The sequence below is a fragment of the Carassius auratus genome, chromosome 22 (assembly GCF_003368295.1).
Source record: "Carassius auratus strain Wakin chromosome 22, ASM336829v1, whole genome shotgun sequence".
Classification (NCBI taxonomy): domain Eukaryota; kingdom Metazoa; phylum Chordata; class Actinopteri; order Cypriniformes; family Cyprinidae; genus Carassius; species Carassius auratus.
The window spans coordinates 27981978-28002314 of NC_039264.1; the positions used below are offsets into that span (position 1 = coordinate 27981978).

Sequence of the window (20337 nt, forward strand, 5' to 3'; positions counted from 1 at the left end):
CAGGAATCTAAATGTTCCTGGTGATTTCTGTCTCTTGAAATTGGAATTCATCAAATTTTTTGCAAGCGAATGTTGCTATTTTTTTACACCTTAAGTGAAAGCCACTTCACAATTATCATTATTTTTAAGTCGTGTTGGTTACACCAGAATGCATTGGTTATAAATACCAAAAAATTAATATTTTGACAGTACAGTATGAACCAGTTGTCCATTAGAGATTCATGTATTCATTTCTAGGGGTGTAACGATACATGTATTCGTATTAAACCGTTTGGTACGAAGCTTTCAGTTCAGTACGCATTACAAACCGAAAGATTTGTTGAACTAATCCTATTACATTTGTAAGATAAAAGAGCTTAAAGTGTGTGAAATAAGATGCAATGCATCCCAAACAACATAGAAGCCTCCAGACTAGATTGTTTGTTGCCGCGACACATAACTTTTTTTTTTTTTTTTGTATTAAGGCTAAATCCAAACATTCATTCATTTGTGCAGTTTTATGAAATATATAGTTTTATAAGAGGAGGTTACATAGACTTGGCAAATTAATTTTTCAGAAGTTTGTCGGTACAGACATCGGTTGTGGGCATTCTGAGGCTTTTTAAAAAATAGTCAATTATGAAGCTAGACGAAAACAAGGAGATACACACACTCGACAAACCATCCCCGCAGACAGGAATTTCCAGCTATTTTAAACAGGGCAAAACAAATCACCGTAACAAATCAAATGTCTCTGGCATTTCTTTTTGCTGTGTCGAAAACGTACTGAACCACACTGTAAATCTTGTCAACCGTTACACCCCTATTTATTTCATTTGAGAGGTATGACTGCACATCACTTGTGAGAAAGATGGTGGAGGATATTTTTAAAAAGGGAGGTATATAGATATCCATTCTCTGACAGCCGTGACCTGCATGTAAACTCCTGGGAAGCCAAGTCGACCACAGCCGTGACCCCAGCTGGTCACCCCAGCCAGAAACCACCGGCCCTGGGGTTCGCGGCACACCAGAGGGCCCCCTGAGTCTCCCTGCAGACAAAGACAAGACCACTGCATTCATTGAGGTTTTTATGGAAGGTATGACATTTACTGAAGTCTGCTGAAAACTCAAGGATATGGTTGGGTTACATTGGGCTGGGTTATGTAATCAGCTTAAGAGGCATGGTGGATGTTTTAAGTGGAAAAAAAAAAGAGACTTTTAGAGCATTAAGTATCATTGGGTAAGTGCAGTGGTGCTTCAGAAAAAGTGATTCACATTTCTCCTACAAGGAGAAGAATGTGTAACTCCTCACTATTTTGAATGGTCGAGTTCAGAACAGTTTAATAATGGAAAAAAAATTTAACCAGAAACTCACCAGACATGTGTCCTTGTCTCCTTCCATAGAGCCAGCACACATCATGTTGTTGGTAAGTTCAGCACCGTAAGCTTGCTGGCAGTCCAACTTATCAATGACATTAACCTGTGCTTTTTGCAGCAGATTGGTTATCATGCCTGCATGGGATAAACAGACCATAATGCACCTTGTCAAACAAAGCAGTAACAAGTTTCCATATTTTTTGGGAAAAAGGTATAGAATAGAAGAGCTGTTTTAATGTCGTTTTCACACTTGGTACACTTGACACAATCTTAAATCCCACAAAACCCGTGATGGATACCAAAATGGTCTACTAATAGCATAAAGCAGGGGTGGCCAACCATGGCCCTGGAAAGCCACATGCCTTGTCCAAATACCCACTGACGTATACCCTGTATTTGGCTGTATTTGTGTTCAAGTGAGGATGAAGACCACAAGTCTGTGTAGAACTTTTCATTACCTAATGGGACACTCTTAGGCAATAGTATTGTAAAAATCCAAGTCTACATAACATAGCTTTATTTTAATTAGGAATACTTTGCATTTTAACTCCAATGCTTTGGGGCGTGTCAAATTTAGGGCAGAGCATGCGTCTGAAAACTGTTTACATCCTGTTTGCGTTTCATCATCTTTTTCTTTTACCGGCGTTTGGTTGTTGTCTGGTGTTTTTTGCTTAATATTTGCACAAAGTTGAGGAATGCCCAACCTTTTTGATGCTCTCGCCCATAGCATTTCATGTTTGGTTTGTTTTTATTCCTTGTTGCACACTCTAGTTTGGAAGACAGCTTCAGCATTACCCAAGTCCGCACCAAAACGTTTATGGTGAAAAAAACCATAAACTACTAATGTTAGGTTTTGTCTTGGTCACCTTGACCAAACCCAAACTTACCATCCTCCCTCATAGCACCCCATCCGATGATGTAGCATTCCATATTTTTGATGAAGCTATGCCAGGGAGAAGGCAAACACACGGTCTGGATGGTGTAGGACTTTGGGGCAGGGATGGAGAGTTCCACCAGGGCCACGTCGAAGTCCATGGTGCTGCCATTGAAAGCAGGATGAGGGATGATCCTTTGCACTGGAATCGCCAGAGCACCCACTCCAGACCAAATGACCGAGCCAAGACTTACCGTCCAGCTGGCAGGGTTCAGATCACTATTGAAGAAAACAAAATAAAACACTAAATCTTCCATGTCCAACTCTGAAAGTAGAGCATGTTGGGTAGATGCCATAAAGTTACACTACCTTCTGAAGCAGTGAGCTGCAGTCAGGAGCCATTTGCAGTGGATAAGAGTAGCTCCACAGCGGTGGGTGCGTTGGTACTGCAGACTGCCCACCCATGGCCATTCACCTCTATAGGCAGTGACACCACCAATAATCCTGTCCTGGCCCATAACTGGACGATTCCCACAGTCTAGAAAGTAATTAGGTGACCCTTTTATTCTTATTCTTAAAGCTAGTTCAATGGGTCCTAAGTCGGGGTATATGCCATATTTACATTTACACCAATAAATATGAGGCTGTGAGGGATGCAATGGTTTGTACAGTTGTGCAACTTGGCTCCAATCAGCTGACACAATGTTGAAAATATGCTATTCTGAAAAAAAAACGTACAGTGCAATAACAAACTTTGAAAATTGGTAAAAAAAAAAAAAAAGTACAACCTTTCGAACAGACTGTATCTCTACCCTTATTTCTTTCATCTAAATTTAAAGGGGTCATGAACTGAGAAATCACACCACCTCCTCAGAAGATCAACACCTGCTTCTACCCTTTTTAACCCCATCCACTCAATTGTGCATGTAGAAGGTAGATGACGAGAGTGGTAAACGCAAATCTATGCAAAATCCAAAAGATAATGTTTTTTAAGATTATTAAATTTATGAACTTAATTTTTTAAGTTCCAGATCACGTCAGTAGGAACTTGGTACTTTCACTTCATTTTACCATGTATTCGTTTACAAACGAGGCACAATTTGATGCAGGATTTTAGAAAGAAAGACGATGCTGTCCCAACTATATTGGATTAAACAATAATGTTGCAACAAGTGTGAGTATCTGTTTTTATTACGCGGTCACTATTGCTTTGTCTGTTATCACAGAGTGTTTGATATGTACTGAGAATTTATGTGTTTTTTTTTTTATCTAAATCACAGCAAATCCATCTATGAAGGATGTAGACTGTCAAACATAATAAACTAAACTATTAGCCAATCAGAGTACAGTAGGAGGCGTTTACTTCTGAGTCTATACTCCGCCACACCTACTTAAACCGAGCATACTGAGGGCAGTTAAAAACAGGATAGAAAATAGCCAATTACATCTGAATTATGTTTTTTGATGTAAAAATCTTAATTGGACCTCAGAGAACAGTACAACATAAAAACAAAGGCAGTTAATGACCCCTTTAAATATGGCACCTACCCTGAAAAAGGTCTACTCCAGATAGTTAACAAAAAAAGTACAAACCAGAGTGAATGTTGTAGAGCAGTGGTGCCCAAAACTACGATCAACTCTGGTGCCTGCCTGCAGAGTTCAGTTCCAACCCTGCTCCAACACACCTCTTTGTAATAAGTTTATATTAATATATTGGAAAATTATGTATTTGATGAGGTTTGGAGCTAAACTTTCCAGTAAGGTAGATCTCTAGAAGTAGGACAGGGCATACTAGAGATTGAGATTATTTACCACAGTTTTTCTCGTCAGCTTCATTGGGGCAGTCAGAGACTCTGTCACACTCTGGGTTTGTCTTGCTGATGCACATGTCTCCGCCACAGTTATAATTACCACTGCAGTTCCCAGTAGCAGGATAATAGTCATTACTGATTTGCTGAGAGGATGGGCTCATAACTTTAGCAGGGTGAACCGTAGTGTTGGTGACGCTAGGGACAGTGGTGGTGATCTGGGCTTTTGGTGCAGTATTGGTGTAGCTCAGAATCCAGTTGCGGAGCTTGGTGACGCGGGAATAGACTCCAGGCTTGTTTATCTGTGCGCATCCCACTCCCCAGCTCACCACGCCAGCCAGGAAGAAGCGTCCCGGGGACACCTCACATACCAGAGGACCTCCGGAATCTCCCTGAAGGGCAAAACCACATTTAAAGCAATTGAATAATTAATTCTGAAACACTTTTAAATCAAGCACCCTTACCTGACAAGAGTCCACCTTCCCTTGAAGAAATCCAGCACACATCATATTTTGGGTAAGTGCACCTCTGTATACAGATGACTTGTTGCATACACTTGAGTCAATGATCTTCACGATTGCCTTCTGTAATGTTGAAGGCACCTCACCTGCTCGGGCACAAAGAGGTGTAGTCTCAAAAAGAGTAGTCACAAGTAGCCAGGCTTTTGACTGAAGAAAGCACCAGAGTGACCAAGTACATCTGGGTTATACTCAACAAATTCAAGCAAAAGTATATTCAGAGGCTTTCCGCGACATCAAACACACTCACTTGTGTACTGATTAAGAGCTCCCCAACCAGAGACGATGCAGTTCTGCCCAGGACTGAAGATATGAGAGGATGCTGGGATACAGATCGGCTGAACATGAGAGCTGAACGTCAATGGTGTTTCCAACTCCAGCACGGTCACATCACTGTCAGTGGTCATGGGATTGTACTTCGGAGAGACAATCAGGGACTTGATGTTTTTAATGGTGGCTTCGCCCTCCTCCCCACTGACTAGATTGGCTCCCACAAGAGCCGTCCAATCTTTTGGGTTGTTTTCCCTTTGGTATATAAGAAGATATATATACATTGTTGTCTAGTGAAAGGCTGAAGAAGATTATACAAGAACGATTCCTCACGTTTCAAAACAGTGGGCAGCGCTGACGAGCCAACGATTGTTGACGATGGATGCACCACAGGTATGACGCCCGCGTAGTCTCAAACTGACCTGCCAGGGTAACTCCCCGTGACGGGCATTTTCACCACCCACAACACGGTTACCCATGGCTGGACGTGTTCCACAGGCTATAAGAGATACAGTGGTTAACAATCAAAGAACATAAATTAAGCTAGAACTAGCCCCTACAATTCTATTGGTCTTTGGTTGCTAACATGTTTTTAGTGCCTTTAGTATGTTTCTGTGCACTTCCAATGGTATTCTAGGTGATTTCTATGTTGTTCTGGTTGGTTTATAGGAGGGATCTGGTCTCGGTTCAATTGTTGTCCCTAGATATGGCTTGTGTATATCTTAAATTTAAGTCTGCGGATTGTTTTGCCAGTATTGCTGTCTATTGGGTGGAAATCCATAGAAGGCTAATAGCACACATTGGCTACGTTCACACTGCAGGCTGAAATGACCCAATTCCAATTTTTTTATCCCTATGCGACCTGTATCTGATCTTTTCATGACAGTCTGAACGACACAGATCCGATCTTTACAAATGTGACCCAGGCCACTTGGGTATGTGGTCCTAAATCCGATACGTACCGGTAGGCCACATGTATCTGACCCGTATGTCATTGATACGCTACAAACGTCATAATTCTGCGTTGAAGTAGGCGGGAACGAGAAGAGCCACTCACATCAGTATCCCACCACTCCTGGCTGCGACTCCACACCCACATGTTTCTCTATACTGACGTAGCTAACACTTCTCCACAAAACACCTTGGCCAGAAACCTTGCTCTCCTCCTTCTTTTTAATTTTCTTCTTAAAACGAGAAGATTGTAATTGTGCTGGCTCTGTTGTGAAAATAACTTTAATATTGCAAAAAGAGCCCAGCTGTTGACCACACTGTTGTTGACATCCATGTTTACCGTAAGCTACTTCCGCAAACAACGAGTGACGCCGTTCACCGTTGAGTACTCTTCTGCGCATGCGGGTCACTTCTGGGTCATTTCACATTCACACAGGAGATCACAAAAGGGCGCATTTAATTGGAAATGTGAACGGCCTTGAAAAAAAAAAAACGAGCATTAAGCCCTCCAGTGTGAACGTAGCCATTGTCTCATTTTTAATCATTTAAATGTGTTACAATACTATGTACATTTCATTAGGATTGGTGGTTTGTTCAAATCTCTAACCCTTAACAAGCACAACTTTAAATACATGTTTTTACACGTTTATACACTCCTTTAAACTTTTTTGATACTAAAATGTCAATAAAGTCCTTTACTTACAGAAAAAAAAATTCTTAAACTTACAAAAAGGATACTAAAAGCTAGTTCAAGTGTTAGCATAATAGTAAGATTGTGACACTTACAGCAAAAGGCTTCATCTGAACCATCAACACAGTCGGTTATAGAGTCACATTCTGGATTTGTTTTTGTGATGCACTCGCCATTGTCACAAGTGAATGTGTTCTCAGGACATTTACCTGCCATAAATAACAAACACATCTGAGCACTCTACGTTTACAATAAACCTGCAAATATGATCAATAGTGTATTATCTTACTTATGTCATTCCCAATCGCATAGAAGGACTTTCCACTTGCTCCTGGAATTATAAAATAGGTCAAAAAACACCATTATTGACTTGTTTTTAAAATGTACTTTTTAAAGAGAAAAACAGGAAGCTGGTGTACCAAGAAGGACGATGCTAGTGATCTCTCCATATTGTGGGATAACAATGGGTTTCCCATTCAACATGGCCTTCAATCCAGAGCGGAGGAGGTCTTGAACAAAACTCTCTGTATACCCCTGGACTTGAGAGATCCGAAAGACCAAACGTAGAGTGGTCAAAACATTTGTGTTGGCATTCCTGAAAAATATCACATGCATATCAATACCGTAATTACCCACCATGTGAAAGGCATGGTTAAACCAAAATTAAAATGTGCTAATAATTTACTTATCATCAACCCATCAAAGACAGTATGAGTTATTTATTCACCAGATTTATTGAAATGTAGCATTACATCACTTGTTCACCAATGGATCCTCTGCAGTGAATGGGTGCCGTCAGAATGAGAGTCCAAACAGCTGATAAAAACATCACAGTAATCTACAAGTAATCCATGACAAATGCATAATTAAATCGTTTTAACTTTTAATCTTCACTCTGAACGAGATAAAAGTCCAAAATCCATAATAACGCTTTCTCCAGTTAAAGTGTGATGGCAGATTATTGTGAGGTTTTTATCAGATGATTCTGACGGCACCCATTCACTGCAGAAGATCCATTGGTGAGCAAGTGATGTGATGCTAAATGTATCCAAATCTGCTGGAGAAACAAACTCATCTACATCATTTTATGTTAAAACATTGGATGTAAGCAGTGTACCAACCCATATGCAACTATCTGGCAGTCTGTGAAGTGTTTTGCCACTGAAGTGGCTCTAAAGATATTCCTGATCTGTAAAATAGTGAAGACAGCAAAACCCTTTTTTCATCTGCATTTTATTGTTTTGAAATAACTAATAGATTGTGCACATTAACATTCATGTCTTCTGGTCGTACCTTTTCTTTCAGAGTCGCCGTCAGAACCACATAGAAACCTGATGTTTTATCTCGCAGAACTGGATCATAACTGAGACCCTCCAATTCCACTGTTTCCATGAAATAATGTTCCTCTTGTATTAAATAAGCTAAACAGGGAAAACAAGGGCGGTTTAAGTTTCCATCATTATCATTATATTTTGATTGTTTGCACAAATGACTATAAAATAGATATATTGAGTTCACCTGTCATAAATCCTACAACAGCCCCGATGATGAGAAGAATCAGAATGGCAGCTAAAGTCATGCATTTGCAAGTGGAGAGGTAAGCTGGCCGTGGAGCACCCTCGGGCCACGTATTCAAGTCTTTCTTCTCCATTTCAGTCTAAACAAAGACCTGCAACACAACCTGGACATCAAAACTGTAAAACACAAGACCACATGGATGTAAGAAATACAGACAGGTGACAAGGTAAAAACAGGATTGGCTTTTTAAGAGCTCAAAAGCATTAGCAACCCCCTTGGGTACCGTCACTGAAAATCTTCTCGTGGGATGTCAAAGTATTAGTTCAGCAGTCATAGAATGAAACAATACTAGGAGTGGTTCCGAAAAGCCAAAACAAACCTCTGTCGAGTTGGAAATATTATAACAGAAATATGAAGCTTGCTGTTCCAGAATATATTGATATAGGTACTTTTCACTACAGGGTTGTAAATGCCACAACAACTCTCTAATTACATATATCGACGTCAAACAGATGATAAATGCCAATTAAAACTATTATTTGCATGCTTGCCAACAACAATGCAACAGTATTAAATAAAAATGCAGTTCTGGGCATACAGCTTGAGAAACTATACAGTATACTCCAATAATCAAATTGATAAAATATTTGAAATTAAAAAAAAATATGATATATAATATAAATTAAATACATATTATTTCAGGTCACAATAACTACAAAAATGCATGCTAAAAACAGGCTCACTATAAATGGCATTAAAAAATTAAATTGCTAAATTATTATGTGCATGGATGCATGAAAAAAGAACTGTGCAATTGTGTCAAATATAAATTAGCTATAATAAAATGCAACAAATATATAAATTAAATAATGCAATATAATAATATTTTCATTTTTAACAATAAAATAGATAGTTTACGTGACTGTGCAGTTAAAAAAAAATACTATTCTGATTAACTTGATACAAAGTTATGCAAAGAGTATTAAAATTAATTGAATAGATTGTTGCTCACCGTTTCAGACAGCATCTGGTCACCGAGGCATCTGATCTTTACGTTGATATCCGAATAAACCTCGAGACACATTTGGAGACTATATAGAATGCAGCACTGTCAGGCGGTAGGCTTGCCAGTGGGCGGGGCTTCACACAGGTGAGAGAGGGATCTCGTGTTTGATTGGCCAGTGCTGCCTTGTCCACATAAAACTGTTGTTTTTATAATAAAATCCTCAAATGCTTTTCACAGTATTACTTTAAGACTTCTAAGAGATTTAGAGAAATAATATTTGTTGTTCCTAGGAGGGGTTAAATGGGAAAAGCAATCCAAAACAAAAACAGAAGCTTATACTTCAAATAGTTAACATTTCTATCCATCCATCCATCCATCTCTCATTTTCTCATCTCTGTTTATATCCTTATTTGTATCTCTTTATTTTATTTATTCTGTTACATATATATATATATATATATATATATATATATATATATATATATATATATATATATATATATATATATATATATTTTTTTTAAATATATTTATTTCTTTTTATATATATTTATTGCATTTTTTTTTTTTTTTCAAAAAATATAATTTTTTGATATGTTTAATTTTTATTTAAACTTATTTTATTATAAACTGTTTTCTTCCCATGTTTCATGCTTGTAGAATGTAGACTAGTTTAGCTGATAAATCTGTCTGGCAAATGTTATTTTTTATTTATATATAACTTTTTATTATTCCCTCTCTTTTCTTTTTTTTTATACTTCATATGTTTAATCTACTGTGCAAAATGAAATAGATGAATGCCACTAGCCCCACTAGCCCACCGCGCCTCAGACTTCTGCTGACCTGGAATAGTATTAAGAGTTGGCGTGGCTTCAGACCGCAGCTCCTCTTACAGACCCCTCTAAAGTTAACCATCAGTTAACAGACCCTGAACCACTATAACTGTGTTACTCAATAAAGCCCAGACTTGGGTGCCAGTGCGCACTGATAAAATCTGGAAAGTCCTGCTGTTCAAAAGAGCACCTGCGAGGCAAGACACACTGAGCCTTTCATTCATAACTGCTAGAAAACTGCCATCACAAATGGAGGGACCAACAAATCTCAATTACCACACACGTATTGCATTAAATATCAGTGGAAACTATACTGGATCTCACTAGTATATTGATGTACATGCCGTTTCCCACCTAAAGTCAATCCTGAAAGGTTATAAGCAGGGCTTTGTGGCTGTGCTAAGAAGCATGAATGGCTAATCTCTATCTGATATCCATCAAAAAAGCTCTCGGTGGAAAAACCCTCGTTTCCAAGCTTTTAGTGAAGGTTATAGAAAAACATGATTTGAGTGTATGGGAGAGCAGCTCTTCCGTTATAGTTTTAGTAAACGGTTTACTCAAAAAAGAAAATTTGCTGAAAATGTACTCATCCAAGACGTAGATGGGTTTGTTTCTTTATGAGATTTGGAGAAATGTCACTTGCTCACCAGTGGATCAGACTCACTGAATGGGTGCCGTCAGATCAATATTACAATGATCCATAACTCATCAGTTAATATATATTGTGAAGTAAATTTCTTACTAGTTTGTAAGAAATAAATCTTTCATTATTAAAACATTTTAACTGAAAACCACTGCTTCTGGACAAAATACTAGTTCTTTATCCATATTATTGCATCTCATCTGAATCAGGAGAGATATATGCACAGATGATCGATAACATTTTACAAGCAAAAACAGTCCGAAACAGTTCTAAACAAAATAAATGTTTGTGGATGTTAATGATGGATTAGTTTTCTCACTTTACAAGATGTTAGACTTGGAGATTATTGTGATGTTTTGATTAGCCTTTTAAACAATTTACATTAAATTATGTTTGTAGCATTGTTGGATGCAACTGCATGCCATATATTTTTCTGAAAATAAACAAACTGAAAACACTCAACTGAGAAACTTTTAGTGCTTTTCCACAGTATTAAGCCTCAAATGTCAACTATACACAGAATTGGTTTCTTCTTTAAATTATAAAAAAAGTACAAAAATGAATGGTATTATAATGTTACACTAAAATTTAAATAATGGGAAAAGATTTTTAAGATTAGAAATTGGATTAATTGTGCAGCCCTACGGCACCCATTCACTGCAGGGAATCCACTAGGAAGCAAGTGTAATAAAGTGTGTGCATGTTCTTGACAAAGGTAAGAAAAACATTCTCCCAAATAGGGAAGGGTCCATAACTGAGTCTTTAATCTTAGGAATAAGTTTTGCGAGTGTAAAACAGAGGAGACAACACCACAAAGGCAAACACAAATGTTTTCTCAAGGTGTCTCCGAACCGAAGACTTTCAAAATACAGCTTCCATTCAGATTACACAAAGATGTTCACTGAAAGCGTGCTGGACGTTCGACTGTTTGTGTGTCTACAAAAGCCTTCTGAGAAGGTAATCCGTCGGGATCCACCTTTGAGGTACAGGCATAATCTCGGTTTTTGCTTAATTTAGAAACGGTTACGTCCCACATGTTTATAAATCGTCTAAATTGATAAAACAACGCTGAAAGGACTAGGGCAACATCACGCACCCATTTTCATTAACAGAAAACATGCCTTACAATAAAATAAGTGAGTTTCATAAACCACAGAAACAAAACCAACCAAAAACATTCATCCTGAGTCTAAATACAAAATGTATTTTTCATGATTTCAGACCTAACAAAAACCATCTACTTTACTAACAAGAAAAAAAAGTCAGGATATTATCCATCCTGCTGTTGAATGAAAGGGTTCGGAATGGCCTCCATCCCGTCCTGTGGACAGATCAGCACGACGGACGTCCCTCGACATACAACCAGACCGAGCTGCCTGGTGTCTTCAGTCAGCTTGTACTGATCATCAGGATCTGCATAAAAAGATGTAATCAGGAATCTTTCATACTGATTTAAAAAAATATATATATAATAATAAATAAATAATATATTAAAATAAATATTAAAGCTTTAACCATTAGAATAGAATAAAATATAAACGATTTAAATTAATTAAAAAAAAGATCAAAATTTAAATAAAATGAATTATTAAAATGAATGTCAAAATAAATATATTTTTTATTATTTATTTCAGAATCAGTCTGGAGTTTTTTTACCTCGCATGTATTCAATGGTGCCATCCAACACGAGATTCAACAGCGGGTCGAAGCCTTTTAAGACCCCACTTGCTGAAAACAGGAAACAATGAATGTTAAATTCAACCTACCTTGATTAAGCATAACATAAAGTCATTATATTATTTAAACCCTTAATGCATCTCATAAAGCAACCGTCTCACCTTCACGACCTCCTTGGAACTTTACTCTGATATGTTTGTCGATGTACTTCGACAAATCAAAAATACTCTCCTTCTTTTTCTTGTCTTTGTCCTAAAAATCAAGACCACGGATTATATGATATATATTACAGGCCTGTATAATAATAAACATCACACCATGTAGCTTAGCGCATGAATACACAACACAACACAATACACCACATTTACAATAACCAGCTTGCTCTAATGTGTAAAATTTAACTTTACAATCCACAAGACATGTGTGTGTTTATATGCGTGTTTGTTTGTAAGCGCCACGCGTCCACAGAAGCTTTTATTATAAAGTGAACGGCGAGGAAACGTTTCTCTCTACTCACCGCCATGTTCAAAACTCCGGTACGGTACGCCCCGCCCAGTCTGCGCTGACGTTTGACGCCTGCCTCTCGACCAATCACAACACGCGCTGGTGAACCTACACAGAAAACGTGTTTAATTTTATCATCTTTAAACACCCACCGATATAGATTAGCACCAACCTGAAGGTGTTGTGTTTATTTTCTAATATTGTTAAAAACATAAACATGCTGAGATAAGCTGATATGCGTGATTAGGTCGAGCCGCGCAGTACATCCGGGTGACAAACGCAGCGGGAGAGAAGCGCGAAAAAACAAACCAGCAAATGATTCATCCACCAGCCGTAAAAACACGAATAAACCCTGGTTTTTATGATTAATATCGATTTGGGTGTAGCTAAATGAACTCGAAATGACGGAATTACTTTTTAACAAGAGGTTACATGTGTTTGTGAAGAATAGAGACACCGATGAGAGGTAAAAGCGGTTGTTTATGTAACGTTATGTGTTTTAAACGTAAACATGACCTAAATGTGTGTTTTGGCTTTGATAAGTCGTTAACGTTAATTGTTTTGTATTTTTATAACATCGTGTTTTTGGAGGTTCTTAAGTATCTAAATGTGATTATTTATAATGTTTTTTTTTTTTTTTTTACTCACAGACGTTCTTTCATTCGTATCAGTATTGAACTGCAGCTATCATCAAATCCTATCCACAGAAAGGTGAGAAACATAATTAGTTATGTATTTAAATAATGTTTTTTTTTCTTTCTTTTTTTTTGTTATTCTGACTTTATTTATTTTTTAACCAGGATTTGGTTGTACGGTTGACAGATGATACCGATCTCTACTTTTTATACAACCTTGTAATATCAGAGGAAGATTTTCAGAGGTATTGTGATCTTTTTTTAATCTGATATTGGTCCATATTTAACTTGAGTGTGCAGTTTTCAATGGAATAATCAATATTCGCTTTCCTTCACAGTTTAAAGGTACAACAAGGGCTTTTGATAGACTTCACATCATTCCCACAAAAATTTATCGACTTGCTCGAGCAGTGCATCTCAGAACAGGACAAAGAAAACCCACGGTTTGAGTTTATCAGGATATTATCGCTGTGATGTTTCCTATTAATGTGTCTTGGTTGTTTGAACCGTTTCTATCTGTGTTCAGGTTTCTTCTGCAGCTCACGTCGGCTTCATCAGCGTTCGATCACAGTCCTTCAAACCTCAACATTGTAGAGACCAACGCTTTTAAACACCTCACGCATCTCTCTCTGAAACTGCTGCCGGGATCTGATACGGATATTAAGAAGTATCTGGCCATCTGTCTGTCCACCGTGAAGGTCAAACTCATCCTGGGCTTGGACTACACATAGAATACATATATATGTCGTTATCCTGTGTGTTTTTAATGAGTGAATCTGTAATACGTCTTTTTGTTGTAGGAGGAGAAACAGCAGTTGGAACAGAAGTTGAGAAAGACTGCGGAAGATCTGACGAGACAGCTAAATTACGCACAGCAAGTAAGACACATTCAAGATTCCTCTCTGAAGTGAACTGATGATTATTATTATTATTATTATACACTTTTTATTTCCAGACGCTGTCTGAGAAGAGTCGAGAGCTGGACAAACTGCGATCTGAATGGACGTCACAAACGACCTCTCTGTCCAGCAGACACATGCAGGATCTCTCAGCTGAGCGTGAAAAAGCTCTCGAGGTAAACACATCCACAGGCATTTCAGTGTTGAAATCATTATAGCAATCAATCGTTCATATTTATTGGTTGCATTTATTTTTTACCTTTTTATGTTTTTTCGTTTGTTTATTGTTTCTTATTTTGAGATTTAAATACTTTTGTCTTTTAAGTTTATTTTATTTCTTAATGTATTTTATTTTTTTTCTCTTGTTTATATTTCGTTTTTTTATCTTTAGGTATTTTTATTTGAATAGTTTTTGTTTCTAATTTTATTCTGTTTGCTATTTATTCTAATTGCTATTTCTATTTTAATTTATCTATTTTATTTGTATTTCTTGATTTATGTACCTTTTTTGTTTGTTTTCATCTATATTTATATTTTGTTAGTTTCAGTTTGTTTTATATTTAGTTTTTTAGCAAAGCATATATTTAAGATTTTATTTTATACAGTTATTTGTTGGTATTTTGTGTGTGTGTGTGTGTGTGTGTGTGTGTATAATATGTATGTATGTGTGTGTGTGTGTGTGTGTGTGTATATATAATGTGTGTGTGTGTGTGTGTATATATATTATGTATGTATTTGTGTGTGTGTTTATATAATATGTATGTATTTGTGTGTGTGTGTGTGTGTATATATATATTATGTATGTATTTGTGATGTGTGTGTGTGTGTATATATATTATGTATGTATTTGTGTGTGTGTGTGTGTATATATATTATGTATGTATTTGTGTGTGTGTCTGTGTGTGTATATAATATGTATGTATTTGTGTGTGTGTGTGTGTGTATATAATGTATGTATTTGTGTGTGTGTATATATAATATGTATGTATTTGTGTGTGTGTGTGTGTGTCTATATAATATGTATGTATTTGTGTGTGTGTCTATAATATGTATGTATTTGTGTGTGTGTCTATAATATGTATGTATTTGTGTGTGTGTGTGTGTGTGTATAATATGTATGTATTTGTGTGTGTGTATAATATCTATGTATTTGTGTGTGTGTGTATATAATATATATATGTGTGTGTGTGTGTGTTAGAAGAGCTTTTAAATGTATTTATTTCAAATTTAACCCTTCACAATTTAAAGATCTTGCTGCCCTGATTTGTTGTTTGGTTTGTTTGAATTGTTTTTAACAGACACAAGCCCGTCTGCAGCAGCAGAACGAACAGCTGCGACAGGAACTGGAGTCGTCTCATCACCGAAGCACCCAGCAGCTCCAAACCAAAGTCTCTGAGCTGGACACGGCCAACAGAGAGCTCATCGACAAGAAATACAAGAGCGACTCCACCATTCGAGATCTCAAAGCCAAACTGGCCAGCCTGGAAGAGGTGTGAGATTGATCCAGAAGGATGTAGTCTGGAAATCAGAAGGAAATCTGAAGTTTTATCTTTGCGTCTCTGTCCAGGAGTGTCAGAGGTCCAAGCAGCAGGTTCTGGCGTTGAGGAGAGAGAACAGCACCCTGGACACTGAATGTCACGAGAAGGAGCGTCTGCTCAACCAGCTGCAGACGCGAGTGGCCGTCTTAGAGCAGGAGATGAAAGATAAAGAGCAGCTGGTGCTGCGGACCAGAGAGGTGCTGGAGGCCACACAGCAGCAGAAGGTGACCGTTCTCATCAGCACTGTGCACAAGTCAAATATCTTTCTTTTTTTATAGTCATTAAAACTGAAAGTTTGGCATCAAATGGATGGCATTTAATTTCATTTGTGTTTATAATTTTGTTTCTTTCCTAGAACTCTGTGGAAGGAAATGCTGAAAGTAAGAAAGTTCAGATCAGCAAGCTGGAGGCCACGGTGAAATCCCTGTCGGAGGAGCTCATCAAGGTTTGCATTGACTTGAAAAGAAAATGATCTCTATTTGAAGTCCAGTTGAATGCGTCTCACAGACCGAATTACTCAGGCGAACGGCATCATCAAGAAGCTCCAGGGGGATCTGAAGGCGCTGGTGGGGAAGATCAAGCTGAAGAACACGGTGACGGTGTCTCAGGAGAAGATCCTGCAGGAAACCACGGAGAAACTGCAGCGGGAGCAGCGAGAGCTGCAGGACGCCCAACAACGGCTCCGACAGAAAGAGGAAGAGGTACTAATGCCTGCTTGATCAGAAGTTCTTTTTATCTCTGCATCAACATCTTCTTCTGCTTTAGGTAACCAAATTAAAAGAACAGTTAGACGCGACCGTTCAGAAACTGGACGAGAGCAGGGAAGTGTTAAAAACCAATGAGAACGGTGAGGACTTTCATTTATTCGCATATGCTGTTTATTTATTTACTGTTTATTTCACTTTTTTAAATCTTTATATTACTTAATTGTTTTTCATTTTTTTATAGGGTGTTTGTTCCTTTTTATTTCTGTAATTGTTTTATTAAGATTCTTGATGGTGATGTTTATTTTTCGATAAACATTCAATTTTTTTACTTTTTATTAATTTATGATTTTTACATAATTACCATTATATGTGTATTTTGTAGCTCTAAGTTTATAATTTTATTTATTATTCTATTTATTTATCCATTTTTAATAACATTTATGTATGTACTTTTTGGTTTTATTCATTTTTTTTTTTTTTTGGTACAAATTTTTCCATCTCTGTACTTGACATAATGAACATAATTTATGTCTGTGTTTTAGCTTTTTATTTGTTTTATTTTTTATCTGTTATGTCTGGATTTTTGTATTTATTTATATTTGACATTTTTATATATAAAATCCCTATATATAATAATTGTATCCTGGTATTCTTCAGTGATCACTTGGCTGAACAAGCAGCTGAATGAGAACCAGTTCTCTCAGAAGCAGGAAACTTTAGGAGTGTTCGAGACTCCTGTTGCCGGTCTGAGAACAGGAAGTGTTCCTCACAGTATGGTAATCAATCGCTCTCACTCGAAGTCTAGCATGAAATCCACCAAGCAGTGTGTTGTCTGTAGATGTAGCAGGAAATCAAGCAGAAACTATGAGTTTGATTGGACCTGTCTTTTAAAGTGATGTAGTGATCTTGTCTTCTCTAGCTTGATAGCAAAGGTTTCCCCTCGTCTTTGGGACAGGGTTTCCCCATCACCTCTACGATAAACTCCAAATATCCTCTTCCTCTTTCCTGTGTGAGCTCAGGACCTCGCTCTGTCCTGTCAGCACACAATCAGATGTTTGGACCAAAGGCAGGCCTCATCATTTCTCTTATGCCATCTCTTTTTCCCCTACATTTTATTATTTTTTTTTCTCTCTAGTTTGCATGTCTCTATTACATTCTCTGCTCACACTGAACACAATTCTTTCTGATTTGTTTGTCCAAATTTAAGCACGTGTCTAAATCTTTTATTATTAGTAGTATATATTTTTTTTTTTTCCTTCTGCCAATGCTTGGAATGATTTGATTTGTAGTGTGTTATTTACTGCGGTTGCTGTTATAATTTTTTCTCAACAATTAACCATTGTATTATAGACAGTGGATTGTGGCAGGAGCAGATGGAAAACTAGCGTTTTGGCTGCACCTGTCGATTATTGCGTCTCGCTCTGGTGTTTAAAACATGTAGCGCCCCAAAAGTATACTCGAGAAAATACTGAATTAAAAAAAATATATATTTTTAAATGTATGTTTGTGAAAATGTATATTTGAAACTCATTTTCTGAAACTAATAAAAATTTTAAAAAATTCAAAAATTTCCCAAAACTTTTTTTATTTTATTTGATGGAAATATAAAAAATGTATTTTCTAAATTTTATAAACACATAATTTTTTTATTGCATTATTTATATGTATATATATATATATATATATATATATATATATATATATATGAAAATGAGTTTCAAATATACATTTTCACAAACATACATTTAAAAATATATATTTTTTTAATTCAGTATTTTCTCGAGTTTTTCTCTCTCTCTCTCTCTCTCTCTCTATATATATATATATATATATATATATATATGTATGAGTTTTGAAAATAGAAAAATATTTGTTTTATAAAAATATTGTTTTTATAAAATCTTTCAACATAGTTTTGTGAAAATAGTAAATATTTACCCCCCAATTTTTTTTTATATATATTTTTGTGAAAATATCCCCTACACATATTTTCCAAAAGTAGTTATAACATTTTCAACAAAATGTAATTTCTATATTATTATTTTTTAAATAACTAATTTATAACGTGTTCACCGTAATATTGTGAAAATATCCAATCCCCCACCCAAATAATTTTCAAAAAATATTTTTTATAAAACTTATTTTTATCAGATTTTTGTAAAATAATATATATACTTTTTTTTTACTTTCTATAGCATTTTTACCATTAAAAAAAAACATATTTCCCAAAAATGTTTACCATAATTTTGTGAATTGTGTAAAAAAAAAAAAAAAAAAGTTTCCCAAAAATTTTTCCAAACAATTATAACATTTTCCACCATCATTTTGTGAAAATATGAAGAAAAAAAAATTTAATTTCAAAATTTCTCCAATAAATACACATATTGCTACCAAAACCTGAACTCTGATGGGGCTAACAATCAGATTAGCTGTCGGTGTGAGCAAAGCCAATCACTGCTTCTGAATGTGTCCGACAAAACACAGTTAAATTCTCTGGATTCTTTTTAGGTTCAGTTTAACCCTATGAGTGCCAAACCGTCAGCAGCAGACGTGAGTCCCTCTTCACTCTCACAGCCCTCCAATAAAGAGAAGTGAGTTCCTCTTTCAATCCATTTACTTCCTGTTCTCTGTAATAAAGCCTTCGGTGTGATCATATCTCTGATCTCAACAGCGGAGAACCTATTGGTCTGGACTCCAAATACTTTGAGAGACGAGATGACAGCATTCCTCTCCGCGGCCTTCTACCCAACATGCATCTAAACCGAGGCAAAACACAAACACTGTTTTCCCCCATTTATTCCTAATTACTAGACCTTTTTATTAAGTATTTAATATCTGTACCTACAGAAGTTCCTAAGACTTTGAACACGGCTGGAGCAAAGCAAACAGCGTCCACAACTTCTGCGTATTTCCCAGGATGACGAGCAGCAGTTTAGATGTACTTCTCTTTATCACTACGCTGTGTGTGAATGCCACCTCTAAGATGGGAATTCATTGCATTCTTGTTTGTTTAAAATTTCTTCAATAATTTATTAAAACATTTATTTTTAAACCCATTTTTTAATGTGTTTACTATGGAAGTCAGTTATTGCTACAGAATGAAAAAAAGGGCGGGAAAAGGGCAGAATTGTGAGTTTTGAAAATTGCAGGTTTTAAGAATTTTTCTTTTCTTTTTTTAGAATTGTGAAAATAAGGTCTTAATTGTCCAATGTTTTGTTTTCACTCTTTTCACTTGCAATTCTGGGAAGTCCAGATTGTGTAATTTAAATTGTAATGTAAAAACTGAGCTTAAAGTCGGTTACATTTTTACTTTAAATTTCATAGTGGAAGCAAACAACATAATTGTGAAATTTAAAATATGAATCACAAGAAGAAAGATTCTGAACTATAGACAGGTTTTTTTTTTTATCTTTATTCTGTGGTTTAACTGGTTTCTATAGTAAAAAAGAGTTTCATTGAATGTTTGAGACTTTGGCAAGAGCATGGGACTAACTTTTTTACTAATAATGGTGCTAAGATTTAAGTCTGTGGTCCCTTTGTCTTTTCAATGTCCTAAACTTGATTGTGCCATACATGAACTGTCTCTGAATGATTGAATGAACTTTTCCTAATCTCTCAGATTGCTGCCTTTTCATATTCTCAAATACTGCTATTGATGTAATTGATGATTTTAAGGCTAATAGAAGGATTCGAGTTCTTGATTGATATGAATGGCAGTGTGTGGTTTGCTGTGTAAAACTGTAAATAATTAATTTTGTGTACATTTATATTTTTGTATTTATGGTTTACTATAGTATAGTAAACTTTGTAATCTGTTTATCATGGATTGCAGTTTGGCTGCTTGTTCACCAGTAGCTCAATTTTAGGACAACCGTAAATAAAATCTAATGCAGTTTGAAAAATTGTCTT

General features: G+C 36.3%; 3 protein-coding genes across 5 annotated transcripts; 1 reads left to right on the forward strand and 2 right to left on the reverse strand.

The window, feature by feature from the left end:
* Positions 1-242: 242 nt before the first annotated feature.
* Positions 243-9144, reverse strand: LOC113040227 (transmembrane protease serine 9-like). 2 transcript variants are annotated; one of them, XM_026198550.1, is made up of 15 exons: positions 8999-9144; positions 7987-8162; positions 7762-7889; positions 7590-7657; positions 6888-7063; positions 6758-6799; positions 6564-6677; positions 5160-5325; positions 4807-5081; positions 4503-4645; positions 4043-4430; positions 2600-2768; positions 2244-2509; positions 1355-1491; positions 243-1028 (listed from the first exon to the last, which is right to left on the reverse strand). In XM_026198550.1, the coding sequence occupies exons 2-15, from the start codon at positions 8117-8119 to the stop codon at positions 867-869; spliced, it is 2367 nt and encodes a 788-aa protein (XP_026054335.1). In that variant the 5' UTR covers positions 8120-8162; positions 8999-9144; the 3' UTR covers positions 243-866. The 2 variants fall into 2 exon arrangements, with proteins under 2 accessions (XP_026054335.1, XP_026054336.1); XM_026198551.1 differs by having other exon boundaries at positions 7987-8149; positions 8999-9069.
* Positions 9145-11205: 2061 nt separating this feature from the next.
* On the reverse strand, positions 11206-12752 carry LOC113040232 (U6 snRNA-associated Sm-like protein LSm7). Its single transcript, XM_026198557.1, has 4 exons — positions 12663-12752; positions 12307-12397; positions 12125-12196; positions 11206-11881 (listed from the first exon to the last, which is right to left on the reverse strand). The coding sequence occupies exons 1-4, from the start codon at positions 12666-12668 to the stop codon at positions 11739-11741; spliced, it is 312 nt and encodes a 103-aa protein (XP_026054342.1). The 5' UTR covers positions 12669-12752; the 3' UTR covers positions 11206-11738.
* A 155-nt stretch (positions 12753-12907) lies between these two features.
* LOC113040230 (spindle assembly abnormal protein 6 homolog) lies at positions 12908-20330 on the forward strand. Of its 2 annotated transcripts, XM_026198553.1 has the most exons (17): positions 12908-13115; positions 13300-13360; positions 13450-13529; positions 13623-13727; positions 13811-13982; positions 14085-14162; positions 14240-14359; positions 15482-15673; positions 15751-15945; positions 16077-16166; positions 16243-16422; positions 16487-16568; positions 17086-17204; positions 17348-17494; positions 18937-19019; positions 19100-19194; positions 19276-20330. In XM_026198553.1, the coding sequence occupies exons 1-17, from the start codon at positions 13051-13053 to the stop codon at positions 19347-19349; spliced, it is 1938 nt and encodes a 645-aa protein (XP_026054338.1). In that variant the 5' UTR covers positions 12908-13050; the 3' UTR covers positions 19350-20330. The 2 variants fall into 2 exon arrangements, with proteins under 2 accessions (XP_026054338.1, XP_026054339.1); XM_026198554.1 differs by lacking the exon at positions 17348-17494.
* The last annotated feature ends 7 nt before the right edge of the window (positions 20331-20337 follow it).

What these genes read in the sequence shown, in the direction of transcription:
- LOC113040227 (XM_026198550.1), bottom strand. Translation starts at nt 8,119, where the DNA reads ATGGAGAAGAAAGACTTGAATACGTGGCCCGAGGGTGCTCCACGGCCA. An exon ending in TGTTGTAGGATTTATGACAG is followed by an intron (nt 7,890 to 7,986) that starts GTGAACTCAATA and finishes TTCCCTGTTTAG; the next exon opens with CTTATTTAATACAAGAGGAA. An exon ending in CACTAGCATCGTCCTTCTTG is followed by an intron (nt 6,800 to 6,887) that starts GTACACCAGCTT and finishes TTATAATTCCAG; the next exon opens with GAGCAAGTGGAAAGTCCTTC.
- LOC113040232 (XM_026198557.1), bottom strand. An exon ending in GTTCCAAGGAGGTCGTGAAG is followed by an intron (nt 12,197 to 12,306) that starts GTGAGACGGTTG and finishes TCCTGTTTTCAG; the next exon opens with CAAGTGGGGTCTTAAAAGGC. An exon ending in CACCATTGAATACATGCGAG is followed by an intron (nt 11,882 to 12,124) that starts GTAAAAAAACTC and finishes CTTTTTATGCAG; the next exon opens with ATCCTGATGATCAGTACAAG.
- LOC113040230 (XM_026198553.1), top strand. Translation starts at nt 13,051, where the DNA reads ATGACGGAATTACTTTTTAACAAGAGGTTACATGTGTTTGTGAAGAAT. An exon ending in AACTGGCCAGCCTGGAAGAG is followed by an intron (nt 15,674 to 15,750) that starts GTGTGAGATTGA and finishes GTCTCTGTCCAG; the next exon opens with GAGTGTCAGAGGTCCAAGCA. An exon ending in AGGCCACACAGCAGCAGAAG is followed by an intron (nt 15,946 to 16,076) that starts GTGACCGTTCTC and finishes TTTCTTTCCTAG; the next exon opens with AACTCTGTGGAAGGAAATGC.